Source organism: Copadichromis virginalis, unplaced genomic scaffold (assembly GCF_057382275.1).
Source record: "Copadichromis virginalis isolate Kocher_CV1m ecotype Utaka unplaced genomic scaffold, C_Virginalis_male_GT1.1 unmapped_scaffold_1, whole genome shotgun sequence".
In the NCBI taxonomy this organism is placed as follows: domain Eukaryota; kingdom Metazoa; phylum Chordata; class Actinopteri; order Cichliformes; family Cichlidae; genus Copadichromis; species Copadichromis virginalis.
The window spans coordinates 8,645,113-8,658,671 of record NW_028188589.1 but is presented as its reverse complement, the minus strand read 5'-3'; the positions used below and the strand labels follow the sequence as shown (position 1 = coordinate 8,658,671).

Below are 13,559 nucleotides of genomic sequence, written 5' to 3'. Positions count from 1 at the left end.
CTGCGGTGAAGAGAAAGGTTGGTGATGAGCACCGACAATTTCAGGAAAAGTGGGAAATGCAATATTTCTTTGTTGAGCACAGGGGCACCCCGACCTGTCTTATTTGCACAGAGAAAGTTGCGCTGCACAAGGAATACAATTTGAAACGTCATTACACAACTAGACATGCTGAGCTGGATGCAGAATACCAGGGAGACGAGAGAGCGAACCGGGTTGCCAGTCTTAAAACAGATCTACTGAGGCACCAAGAAAGCAACCAAAGAGAATAATGCAGCAGTCGGAGCCACGTGGTTAGTGAGATGATTGCTAAAGCAGGGAAGCCATTCACAGAAGGTGCATTTGTCTAAAAGTGCATATTGCAGGCTGCAAATATAGTCTGTCCGGGAAAGAAAGGTCAGTTTAGCAACATCAGCCTTTCTGCCAACACCGCAGCAGATCGCATTTCTGACCTGTCAAGTGACATTTATGACCAACTGTGTGAGAAAGCCAAATGTTTCAGTGTATACTCAGTCGCTCTTGATGAGACCACAGACATCACCGACACTGCCCAGCTCCCAATGTATGTCCGTGGTGTTGATGACAGTTTTGAAGTGATGGAGGAGCTGCTCACAGTAATTCCAATGCATGGCCAGACCACCGCTCAGCAGATATTTACAAGCTGTGTGATGCCATTGAGAATGTTGGTTTGCCATGGAAGAGGTTTGTTGGAATAACAACAGATGGAGCGCCATCAATGACAGGGAGGAAAAATGGACTGGTGGCACAAAACAAACTGGAAGAGGAAGGCGTGGAGGAGGCCATTGCTCTGCACTGCATCATCCATCAGCAGGTCCTTTGCAGCAAATGCCTGAAGTTTGACGATGTGATGTCTATTGTTGTGAAATGCATCAACCAAATCAGATCCAGGGGGTTAAAGCACCGAAGGTTCTGTGCTTTTTTAGAGGAAATGGAGTCAGAATATGGGGATGTGCTCGACTTCACTGAGGTACGTTGGCTCAGCAGGGGAAATGTATTAAAGAGACTTTTTGAGTTGAGAGCAGAAGTGAAGCCTTCATGGAGAAGGATGGAGTTAGTGTTCCTGTGCTAACTGATCCCAAATGGCTCATGGACTCAGCTTTTCTTGTTGATATGACACATGAGCTTAATGTACTGAACAAGACGTTACAAGGCCAGGGGCAACTTGACACCCCCCTCCTCCAATCCCTCTCTCAGCAGCAAGACATCTCCCCCCCCCCTCCTCCCAAACATCTCCCAAATGTCACAGTGGATCAGGTCAGGAGACAACTGAGGAAGCTTCGCCCCAGAAAGGCAGCAGGCCCAGACAAGGTGTGTCCTAGGATGGTAAAGGCGTGTGCTGCTGAACTTGGGGAGCCGCTACAACGAGTCTTCAATCTCAGTCTGTGACTGGGGAGAGTGCCCGCCCTATGGAAGATATCCTGCATCGTCCCGGTCCCAAAAAGGAACCGGCCCAATGAGCTGAATGACTTCCGACCGGTGGCACTGACGTCACATCTTATGAAGACTCTAGAGCGGCTCTTTCTCAACCTCCTCCGACCACAGGTACAACATGCCCAGGACCCACTACAGTTTGCATACAAGGCGGATGTCGGAGTGGAGGATGCCATCCTGTACCTCCTGCACAGAGCCCACTCACACCTGGATGGGGGAAAAGGTCAGGATCCTGTTTCTTGACTTTTCCAGTGCCTTCAATACCATCCGGCCCTGTATGCTTCAGGAAAAACTTCAGGGGGAACAACTAAGCTGTAGATGTGTATATATATATCCACAACTACAGCTTAGTTGGGTTATGGGTTTATATATATATATATATGTATGTGTGTGTGTGTGTGTGTGTGTGTGTGTGTACATATATATATATATATATATAATATTCTGTAACTGTAACTTCCGTCGGTGCTGTGCTTTTGGAAACCGAATTTCCCAGAGGAACCCACCCGAGGGATTAATAAAGTTTTATCTTATCTTATGACAAGATGAGAGCATTCTCCACAAAACTGGCGCTCTGGAAAGCTCAGCTCTCTCAGACAAACCTTTGCCATTTCCCAGCATGCAAGGCACTCGTGGATGCAGGCACACCATTCAGTGCTGACGAGTATGTTGATGTCATTTTGAGGCTACAGGAGGAATTTGATCACAGATTTGCTGACTTCAAGACACACAGAGCCACCTTTCACATTTTTGCGGACCCCTTCTCCTTTGATGTGCAAGATGCCCCTTCTGTGCTTCAAATGGAGCTCATTGAGCTGCAGTGCAACTCTGAACTCAAAGCAAAGTTCAGGGAGGTGAGTGGAAAAGCAGACACGCTTGGACAATTTTTGAGAGACTTGAGCCCTAGTTTCCCTCGGCTTTCCCGAATGTTCAAGCGGACCATGTGCCTTTTTGGTAGCACATACTTGTGCCAAAAGCTCTTCTTATTTTTCATATTTTGTGTTAAAAAATAAAAATAAAGAGATTTGAGAAGATTGGAATTTTTTAACCATGCCTTTCTTGTGGAAAACCTAATGCGGCCCAGCTTCACCCAGACTCTGCCTGCAGCGGCCCCCAGCTAAATTGAGTTTGATACCCCTGTCCTACACCATAAATCAGTAAGAGAGGGTACGACCTCTCTCATGGCCCCAAGTGGTGTGTGCATGCCAGAGCACTCTGGAAGGCACACAGAGTCTTTACAGACTACTAAGCATCGAACCTCTATCATTATGCAATCGATTATAAAACTAAGCATGTATGAGTAAATATTTTTAAGCATAACCCATATGGAAAAGACTAAAAACTTATTTGATGAAAGTCATACTCATGAAAGTAGCCACTTTCTCATTACTTTCATATATTGTTTTAGTAAGTATCCAAAACATTTTCATACAAGTTTCACACAAGACAGATACAAACTTTATAAGATTTATATATCTTTTCCATATGGGAAATGACAATCAACAATATAAAGCTTACAGCTGGTTTTACTAACAGAATTTATTTGTTTCTCAAATGAGAAAGGAGTGTTTCTCGATAGCTCTAAATCTTTAGTTCTTAACTTTTCCAGTGGGCCAAGGTCAACATTATCTGCTAATGCTAAATAGGCTGCCGTTATTAACTAATGCTAATTTGATGTGTATTAGCATTATGCACAAATGCTAACACTTACTTTTTAACAATGTGAGTAGCTAACGCTAACACTATTTCCCTTAACGTTATAACAATGTGAACGGCTAATGCTAACACTCTTTTCCCTAGCATTACAACAATCTGAGCTGCAAATGCTAAGTAGGCCGCCATTAGCACATACGTCTAATTTAAGGCAAATACGCATTAGACCCTAATGCTCATATCGTTTTCCTTTGCTTTATAACAATGTGAGCAGCTACTTCTAAATAGCATTAGCTAATAACAGCAGTCTAATTTAATGCAAGTTAGCATCATTTGAGTTATAACGATGTGAGGAGTTAATGCTAAGTATGCTGCCATTAGTGGTTAATTCTAATTAGGGGTGAATAATTATTACCAGGTAATGCTAATATTGTTTTCTCTTCCCTTTTAACAATGCGAGCAGCTAGTGCTAGGTAGGCTGATGCTAGCAGCTAATGCTAAAGCTAAAGCTAATTTGAAGTGAATTAGCATCACATTAGTGAGGAGTTAATGCTAAGTAGACTGCCATTAGCAGGTAATGCTAATTTTAGGTGAATAGGAATTGGCAGCTAATGCTAATACCATATTTTCTTGCTTTATAACAATGTGACCAGCTAATGCTAAGTAGGTTGCCGTTATTAGCTAATACTAATTTGAGGTGAATTAGCATTATCCCCTTATGCTAACTATGTTTTTTCTTACTTTTTAACAATACGAGTAGCTAATATGAACACTTTTTTCTTTATCCGATTTTAACTTTTCCCCTGCGATGTGAAGAGTTAATGCTAAATAGGATGCCATTAGTGGCCAATTCTAATTTTAGACGAGAAAGCATTAGAAGCTAATGCTAATACCATATTTTCCTGTTTTATATCAATATCAGTAGGTAATGCTAAGTATGTAGCCATTATTAGCTAATGCTAATTTAGGTGAATTAGCATTATCCACTAATGCTAACAATGATTTTGCCAACTCTTTTCCCTTGCATTATAACAATATGAGCAGCTAATGCTAAGAAGGCTGCCATTATTAGGTAATGCTAATTATTATGTGTGCTAGCATTGTCCGCTGCTGCTAGCAATGTTTTATCTTACCTTTTAACAATATCAGCAGCTAATGCTAACACTACTTTCATTTCAGTTAAGCCTATTTAGCATTAAGAAGTTTTTGCTAAATAGGCTAATATTAATGGATAATGCTAATTTTAGGTGAATAAGCATTGGCAACTAATGCTCATACCATATTCTCTTGATTTCTAACAATGTGAGCAGCTAATGCTAAGAAGGCTGCTGTTATTAGGTAATGCTAATTTAAATCGCTAATGCTAACAATGTTTTTTCTTACATTTTAACAATATGATGTGTATTACCGTTAATAACTATTGCTAATTTGATGCGAGTTAGCATTACCCGATAATGATAACACTTTTCCCTTCCCTTTTAATAACGTGAGCAGAAAGTGCTTAGTAGGCTTATTCTAGCAGCTAATGCTAATTTGATGTGAATTAGCATTATATTCGTGAGGAGTTAATGCTAAGTAGGCTGCCATTAGTAGCTAAAGATAATTTGAGGTGAATAAGCACTAGTAGCTAATGCTGATACCCTTTTCTCTTGTGTTATAATAATGTGACGTTAATGCTAAATAGGCTGCCATGAGTGACTCTTTTCCCTTGCATTACAACAATGTGAAGGGTTTATGCTAAGTAGGCTCCCATTAGCAGCTAAAGCTAATTTGAGGTGAATAAGCATTAGTACCTAACGCTAACACCCCTTTCTCTTGTGTTATAATGACGTGAGACATTAATATTCTTCTCAAACAACAGAATGAGAATGAAATATTGATTCTAACAGGGCCCATAAATAGCATTAGCTTAGCAGCATTAGCTTATCAGAGTTTCCATCATGGTCACACAAATCCTTAGCAGAGCAAAGTGGCCTACTTAGCAATAGCTGCTCAAGTTGTAGAAAGGGAAAACAGTATTAGCATTAGCTGCTAAATGTGCACTTGATAACAAATCTATTGTGAATTCAGCTGTGAATGTAGAGTTTGTCATTATTTAAGCTTCCATTTCCAAATGTTAGCTGCTCCTGTCTGCCTCTTTGTCACACACACAGACTGAAATGATTCACAGCCTTATTCCATCCTTCTGTCAGCGTCACTGACTGTCACTGTGACTGTGGACATACAGCATGGGAAACATACACATGGCTGACACCTTATTAGGTACACAGTGGCCACTATCTCAGGTATAGTACACCTGTGACCTAATAAAGTGTATCTAAAGTTACAAAATGTTGTCTCTGTCCAAATATTTATGGACCTACCGTATTTTCGCAACTATAAGGTGAACATAAAAGCCTTAGATTTTCTTTAAAAAGTGCGGCACGCCCTATAGTGCAGTGCGCCCTGTGTGTTGTAAGGAGGACGTAGTAGAGAACACCATGAGAAAGCTAAAGGGTGAAGTGTGGGCGTTGATCGTATATACCGGGACAATCGCATATACCTGTATAAAAGGACAGGTATGTGCATTATGCAGGACATCGTTGTTTTAACAACCCTGAAAATGGAAAAGAGACACGCTTACGAAGCACAGTTTAAACTGAAGGCCATCAGCTACGCGGAGGAACATGGAAATCGAGCAGCGGCGAGAGAATTTAAGATTAACGAATCGATTTTCTCTCTTCCCCCCCTTCTCACCGTCTCTTCTCCCCTTTGGTTTCCTTTCTCTCCCTCTCTTTCTTTCATTCTTTCCCCCTGTCCTATCCCACAGTTATGTCTGTCCCGTTTGTAGCAACTGAAAATGAAATAAATTCATCATTATAATAAAGGTCAATCAAATGGACCAATATGGCAAGGCCATGATGATCCACTTGGTAAAATAAATCCGCTTGGCATCTTTCTTGGCCTTAAGACAACAATTCTGATGGCTATAGATCCAACCGGGACACAAAAAAAATAAATAAAAAAAAAATAAATAAAAAAAAGATTAACGAATCGATGGTTCGCAAATGGAGGAAGCTGGAAAACAAGCTCCGGCAGGTCAAGAAAACGCAGCTGAGTTTCCGCGGACATAAGGCGAGGTGGCCCGAGTTGGAGGAAAGGCTCGAGCGGTGGATCATCGAGCAAAGAACGAGCGGGAGAAGCGTTTCGACGGTCACCATTCGGCTAAAAGCAGTTTCACTAGCTGAAGAGATGAACATTGAACATTTCCAAGGAGGTCCGTCTTGGTGCTTTCGTTTTATGAAACGGTGCCATTTTTCCATCCGGACCAGGACTATGGTAGCGCAGCAACTTCCAGCGGATTATAAGGAAAAGCTGGCCATCTTCCGCTCCTACTGCAGCAAACACATCGGCGACAAACACATCCAGCCCAGCCACATCACAAATATGGACGAGGTCCCGCTCACTTTCGACATCCCGGTGAGTCACACTGTGGAGAAGAAGGGGACCAGCACGGTAGCGATAAGCACAACGGGGCACGAAAAGTCTTCTTTTACTGTTGTGCTTGGCTGCCATGCTAATGGACAGAAACTGCCGCCTATGGTGATTTTTAAGCGAAAGACTTTGCCTAAAGAGAAGTTTCCAGCAGGAATCATCATTAAGGCAAATGAAAAGGGCTGGATGGATGAGGAAATGATGAAAGACTGGCTGAGGGAGGTGTATGTAAGGAGACCAGGTGGTTTTTTCCACGCATCACCATGCGATGGATGACCGATGGAGACCACAGTTTCACCAAGAGTGGAAGGCAGTGCCGGGCGAGTTACGCCACAATTTGCCAATGGATTGTAGATGCTTGGGCTAACATGTCTGCTGGCACTGTTGTTCGAGCTTTCGCAAAAGCCGGCATCATTTCTGAGGAGCCGCACGGCACGGAAAGTGACTCTGACAGTGAAGAAAGTGAACCTGGAATATTTGATGGAGATTTAGCGCAGCTGTTCAATTCAGACACAGAGGATGAGGACTTCGATGGGTTTGATTGATGATAAAAATGTGAGTACCAAACTTTGTTTTGCTCCTGCTTTATTTTTAAATACGCACACTTGTATGCTTGTGTGTTGTTGATGATGACGATTACTGGTAATAAAAATGTGAGTAAGGTACCGAACTCAGGTTTGCTCCCGCTTTATTTTTAAATACGCATACGGTACTTGTATGCGCCCTATAATCCAGTGCGCCTTATGTGTGTGTTAAATACAGTAATGGCACACATAACTGAGACTGCGCCTTTTAGTACAGTGCGTCTTATGGTCGTGAAAATACGGTAACTGTAGGTCTACTTTTAATGAAACTCTCAACATATCAGTTATCATTAATGTTCCTGCAAACAGACTCCTTGGAGACCCCCTACATAAATATCCATGTACTATCCAGCTAGACTAGTGTGTCTGTCCCTGAAAATATTCCTGCATGTGTGATTGTTCATGTCTCATCTGCAGGAAACAAACAGGAAGTGAGTGAAGGACACAGGAAATGTTTCCAGCTCTTCCTCCTCTATCAGACATTCTCTCCATACCTGAGAGTGTCCAGTCTCCAGCCTGGATCCTTCAGTCCAGCCGACAGCAGCTTCATTCCTGAGTCACCTGGATGATTGTAGCTCAGGTCAAGCTCTCTCAGATGGGAGGGGTTGGAGGTCAGAGCTGAGGCCAGAGAAGTACAGCCTTCCTCTGTGATCAGACAGCCTGACAGACTGCAGACACACAAAACAACAATCCGTCTGTTATCCATCTCTATGGCAGCATAACTAAGGGATGGTTCAGGGTCACCTGATCCAGCTCTAACTATAAGTTTTATCAAAAAGGAAAGTTTGAAGCTGATCTTCAAAGTAGTGAGGGTGTCTGTCTCCTGAACTCAAACTGGGAGCTGCTTCCACACCCAGTCCAACATAGCCAGGCTTTCTTTGTGTTTCCTGCTTTGACAAAACCTCAAATCCCAGTCAGAGATGATGAGCATCATCACAGTGATGATCATTTCTCTGTTAACCCAGGCTTTCTACTTCAGGATCTGTGCACGCTCACAGAAGAAGGAGACCTTTAAACATCATTTCACTAAATGGATGGACTGAGCTCAGCCTACAGATGAACTGGATAAATAAAAGATTTGACCTCAGTGTGCTCAGTGTTCCTGTCTATTCCTAACATATTCCTAACATGATAGCTGCACTTTAGAGCTCTAAAACTGGAACTGACACATATTTAAACTCCACATGTTACTCAGTACATTCAGTTCTGACACTCGCCCACAGTCCAACAAAGGAAACATGGAGATCACATCAGTTTGTCACCAAAGTCTAATTATTCCAGAGGGCAGTGTTGATACACCTAAAGGTATTTTTAAGCAAAGTTGAGTTTTTTATTGTCGGAGTACTTCAAGTCTGAAGTATCACTTACACGCTGTTGATGGCAGCAAACAAACCACCCACACAAACAGCGGTGGGAGGCTTGGGCAGACTACGTAGGATCAGCTTGTGGGAGGAGTCTAGATAAACCAAAGAAAGACAAGCTAACAAACGCCACAGTGAAGTGAGTAGCTACAAACTGCAGGCCAATTAGTGTTGTTGAAGAAGTCGGTCTGAGGAACGTTCTTAGGATCAACAAATGACGGCATGTATGAGCCTCCCTCAAGACGCACCATCACAAGAAGAACACATAAGCTGTAGAAAAAGGAGAGACTATGAAAGCCACGGCGTTACAACGTGCACCAGCTGTTGGTCTCTCTGAAGACTACTGGGCGTGGCAGGGTAACCATGGTTACTTGGAAGTTACAGTACATGATATTAATGAAGAGTGGGAGCTGCGTTCTTGTCAGAGTATTTTTGCTTTTAAAGATTTTATTATTCATATAATAATCAGCTAAGAGTGTTTATATTTCTGTTCTGTACTCAACCAGCTGCATATTTTAATTGCTGGCTCCCTACTTTATAACGGAAACTGCTTGCCTTCACATTATCAGTCTTTGCCTTCACATTGTCACTGTTTGCCTTCACACTAGCAGGAAACCGCCACCCACGAGTAAGAAACAACCTTGTAGAGAACACGAAGTTTTTTGATAAACCACACCTGTTTTCTTGACAAGATAAGGATGATATTTCCTTTTTTGTATGCTTCATGATGTATATAAATAAAGCCAGACTGCACCAAGGAGGTGTGTGAGTCTCTCCCTGAGTCTCCTACCCGTGCACGTTTAAAACTGCTCTAACGGTGTGTTCACACCGAACGCGATGGACGCGAATAAAACGCCCCAAACGCCCCTAATTTGACGCGTGTACATTCGCGTCTCAACGCGTGTCCAAGAAAAATCCATCGCGCGTCAAAATATGATATTTTGACGCGCGTGACGCGCGTGAACCGGAAATGTGGGAGGAATGTGGGAGGGAGTTGTGCCAGACCTGGTTTTGCAAGATGGCAGCTATCGAGCTAGCGCTTGAAGAGAGAGTCTCCCTTCTCTATGTACTGTGGAGAGCAGAGCAGCAGCGTAAAAGACGTCCTCGCCGTACCTGGGTCCATCAGGTCCTCCAGGCGCGTGAGCAGTTTGGTGAGTTTCACCATTTGCTCCAGGAGCTGCGCCTGGATGACGGCAGATTCCAGCGATATCATCGTCTGTCACCCGGCCAGTTTGAGGACCTGCTTTCCCGTGTCGGTCCCAGAATCGCCCGCCTAGACACCAATTACAGGCGCTCAATCCCACCTGCAGAGCGCCTGTCCGTCTGCCTGAGGTTAGTAAAAGTGGTCAATACGGTAGTCCTTTATTGATACCTGTGCTAATATATGCTAAACCATCCATTTATACACTGCTAACATGGATGTGCTATGCTAACAGTGAATGCTGTCGGTGTTTACTGATGGCATAGCACATCCATGTTAGCAGTGTATCGTGTATACACTGCTAACATGGATGTGCTATAACAGTGAATGCTGTCGGCGTGTATAAACTATCGTTTATACACTGCTAACATGGATGTGCTATGCTAACAGTGAATGCTGTCGGCGTTTACTGATGGCATAGCACATCCATGTTAGCAGTGTATCGTGTATACACTGCTAACATGGATGTGCTATAACAGTGAATGCTGTCGGCGTGTATAAACTATCGTTTATACACTGCTAACATGGATGTGCTATGCTAACAGTGAATGCTGTCGGCGTTTACTGATGGCATAGCACATCCATGTTAGCAGTGTATTGTGTATACACTGCTAACATGGATGTGCTATAACAGTGAATGCTGTCGGCGTGTATAAACTATCGTTTATACACTGCTAACATGGATGTGCTATGCTAACAGTGAATGCTGTCGGCGTTTACTGATGGCATAGCACATCCATGTTAGCAGTGTATCGTTTATACACTGCTAACATGGATGTGCTATGCTAACAGTGAATGCTCTCGGTGTTTACCGATAGCAAACTGGTACTGTTTATAATATTTCTAGTGATACTCAGATGGTCTCATCAAGTCCCGATTTAATTTAATTCGATTTATGCTGTTATCAGTGGTTGAATGATAGCATGGCTGTGGTGTCATAGGTATGGTGAGCCAGATCATCCCCCAGGTAGCGACGGCCATCTGGGACTGTCTAGTGGACGATTTCACGGCTGTGCCTTCAACTGAAGACTGGCGGTCCATCGCAGAGGGATTCCAGGAGCGCTGGAACTTCCCCCTCTGTTGTGGAGCTCTGGATGGGAAGCACGTCCAGACGAAGGCACCCCCCAACTCAGGATCCATGTTCCACAACTACAAGGGAACTTTCTCCTTTTTAAAATTTTCTTAATAAATGGATCTCTACTCCAAAATAACCTAACCTCTCTTTATTCTCTTAAGTAACTTGTCTTCACTATGTTCCTATAACCAGTGTGATGCAAAAGTTTGAGCAACCTTATTAATAGTCATTATTTTCCTGTATGAATCGGTTACAGTAAAAAATGTCAATTACATATATCATATAGGAGACACACACATTGATATACACTACATATTTATGTTATTTCTCTTTTTATGTGTTGCCAATATATGCACCTGCTTTATTTAGTGTAAAGTTATTGCACACTTTCTGTAAATCCAGTGAACTGCATTTCACTTCTCAAATATCACTGTGTGTGTCTCCTATATGATGTATTTAACTGACAATTTAAATTGTGACAAATAACGATTTGTACAGGACAATGATGGCTATTAACAAGGTTGCCCAAACTTTTGCATCCCACTGTATCAGTATATTTTGTCATTAGTATAATATGAAATAAATTCTACTTGTGTCAAGTCGGGTGCCAATATTTGCTGTGTAGTAGAACAGAGACATTTGTCATTATAAATGTTTATTTGATAAAATATATAAATTCAGTAATAAAAAGATTCAACATAAATATATAAAATTTAACTATTTACAGAGAGACAGGAATAAAAAGGACCCAGCTTGGAGTGGAAGAGCCTCAGGGGAGAAGGAGGAGAAGAATAAGAACATTGTTTCTGCCCTGGAGAGCTGCTGCCTCATCAGAAAACTACTGATCATTAGGGTCCAATGTTTCCAAATTTAGCACAGCTGTGCTGTTGTCAAAAACTAATTTATGAATTTGGAATTTCACGAATTCTCGTGTCTGAGGCGGCATGCTCTCCAGAGCAGGAACAAGGCCGAGGAGGAAATACTCTGTTGCAGACGGGCGTGGCCTCTTTAGGGACTCCAGGATAGCCAGCTCCACCGCCGATGGACCATCCTGGGACCCTTCCCTCGACCGCCTTCGAGCTCTCCTCCTCTGTGGGCCTGTAAAAAACAGAACAAAACACCACAAAGAAATGAGAAGGCTGCTACTAGATTGTCATTTTCAAAATTGAAAAAAACCAGGATATGAACAGATTGGTTGTAGATATTTAGTAAAGGTGATCACAAGGGAATCCAAGCAAGTAAAAAGCTATCAGTGCTTGATGTTCATACCTGTGGGTGCAGCAGCAGGAATGGAGGGACCAGGGACTGGGGAGTCAGGAGAAGCAACAGGGGAGGACTCTGCTGCATGATAACTTGACTCTATCAAGACAATATTAAATGTTAACAGGTTGAAGACAATAGTCATAGAGAATATTATATTATTATATACTTATTATTATATACAGTGGTCTCCCATTTATTGCAGCACATGAACAGTAGTCACAGTTCTCACAAGTTGATTCTCAAAGTGCAAACCTTTGTCGATTTTAAAACGTAAAAGTATTATGCCGCGCTTTTTCTCCGTCTGCGGCGCCACTTTTGTGCGCCTTTTTTGCTCCCGGTGCAGGTGTCTATTTCCGAATGAGGGTCATAGTTATGAGTGTTTTTGTGCTGTTTTTTTCTATTTGAAGTGATGGTTATCAAAACCAAACATGATAAGTTTGGCAAGCGCAGGAGACACGACACGGAGGAGATTTGTCATTTGGGCTGCAGAATGCAATGCGCATCGTTGAAAGCTGTACGGTGCAATAAAAAAAATCAGCGAAAAGGCGAGGCAGTGACGGATGAACAGCGGGACTACTTTATACTGTTTATTAATAAACAAAATATATTCCTGTATGACAACACGCATAAATTAACTGCCTACATTAATTAATTGTAAACATACCTTCTGACTGACACTCCCCTGCTGCCTCTTCGGGCTGTCCCTGGTCCTCGGGGGAGAAGTTCTCCATGGTCCGCACCATATTACCGCTGGTCTCCCGCGGGGTGAGGAAGGGGTCCAGAAACCCCATGACCGCGAAGAACTTCCATCTCCTCCCCGATCCTGCTGCAGACCCACTCCTCTTCTCCTTCTCTGACCTCTTCTCCTTATTATAGGTGTCCCTGAGGCTCTTCCACTTTCTCCTGCAGATGTCCTCTGAATAAACGCATTATCTGGTTAGCGGAAAGGTATTTGTACAACAGTGGGAAAATCGCGGGACAGTAGGCGCGCTTGCTAGCTTTTGCACGGCTTCATCGGGTCAGTCTGAAAATTAAAAAGAAGAAGGAATGAACTTACCAGGTTGCCCGATCTCCTCACTTATGTGTCTCCAAGCTAGGTCCTTTTTATTCCTGTCTCGGTAGAAATAGGAGCTGGCATCATATAGCTCGGGGTGGTTAGCCACGGCGCTGATCAGCTTTTCCTCCATACTGAATGAAGAATGAAGGGCTTTGGCTGGATCTGCCCCTTTGACCTAGGTCAGAGCCACGTCACCAGGCTCCTGATTGGTTGTCGCGGCGCGATTTGACGCTGGAGTTCAGATTTTTCCAACTCGAGCGGTAGACGCGAAACGCGCGTATGCACAAAATGCAACACAAAAACTCACGCGCGTGGTTTTATTCGCGCGTCAAACGCGCCTGACGCGCTACACTGACGCGCGCTTCGCGCGTCAAACGCGCCTGACGCGCTACACTGACGCGCGTTTCACGCGTTTTGGCGTTTTCGCGACGCAAATCTGCTT

The 13,559-nt window shown here is 43.1% G+C and overlaps 2 protein-coding genes and 1 long non-coding RNA gene across 3 annotated transcripts in view; 1 reads left to right on the top strand and 2 right to left on the bottom strand.

Annotated features, from left to right (window-relative positions):
* Positions 1-13,559, bottom strand: part of LOC146679757 (protein NLRC3-like) — a 35,957-nt gene that overhangs the window by 9,605 nt on the left and 12,793 nt on the right. Inside the window, exon 6 of the mRNA XM_085450169.1 lies at positions 7,655-7,828. Coding sequence (XP_085306295.1) covers positions 7,655-7,828 — 174 coding nt within the window. The remainder of the gene's footprint in view (positions 1-7,654; positions 7,829-13,559) is intronic.
* On the top strand, positions 9,340-11,681 carry LOC146679760 (uncharacterized). Its single transcript, XR_014918500.1, has 2 exons — positions 9,340-9,853; positions 10,664-11,681. It is a non-coding gene; the product is annotated as an uncharacterized LOC146679760 (long non-coding RNA).
* LOC146679759 (uncharacterized) lies at positions 11,634-13,399 on the bottom strand. The gene is made up of 4 exons (XM_085450154.1): positions 13,118-13,399; positions 12,725-12,976; positions 12,067-12,156; positions 11,634-11,895 (listed from the first exon to the last, which is right to left on the bottom strand). Exons 1-4 carry the CDS (start codon positions 13,245-13,247, stop codon positions 11,636-11,638), a joined length of 732 nt encoding a protein of 243 aa, XP_085306280.1. The 5' UTR covers positions 13,248-13,399; the 3' UTR covers positions 11,634-11,635.

What these genes read in the sequence shown, in the direction of transcription:
- LOC146679759 (XM_085450154.1), bottom strand. Translation starts at nt 13,247, where the DNA reads ATGGAGGAAAAGCTGATCAGCGCCGTGGCTAACCACCCCGAGCTATAT. An exon ending in TGAGGAGATCGGGCAACCTG is followed by an intron (nt 12,977 to 13,117) that starts GTAAGTTCATTC and finishes GCGTTTATTCAG; the next exon opens with AGGACATCTGCAGGAGAAAG. An exon ending in AGGGGAGTGTCAGTCAGAAG is followed by an intron (nt 12,157 to 12,724) that starts GTATGTTTACAA and finishes TTGTCTTGATAG; the next exon opens with AGTCAAGTTATCATGCAGCA.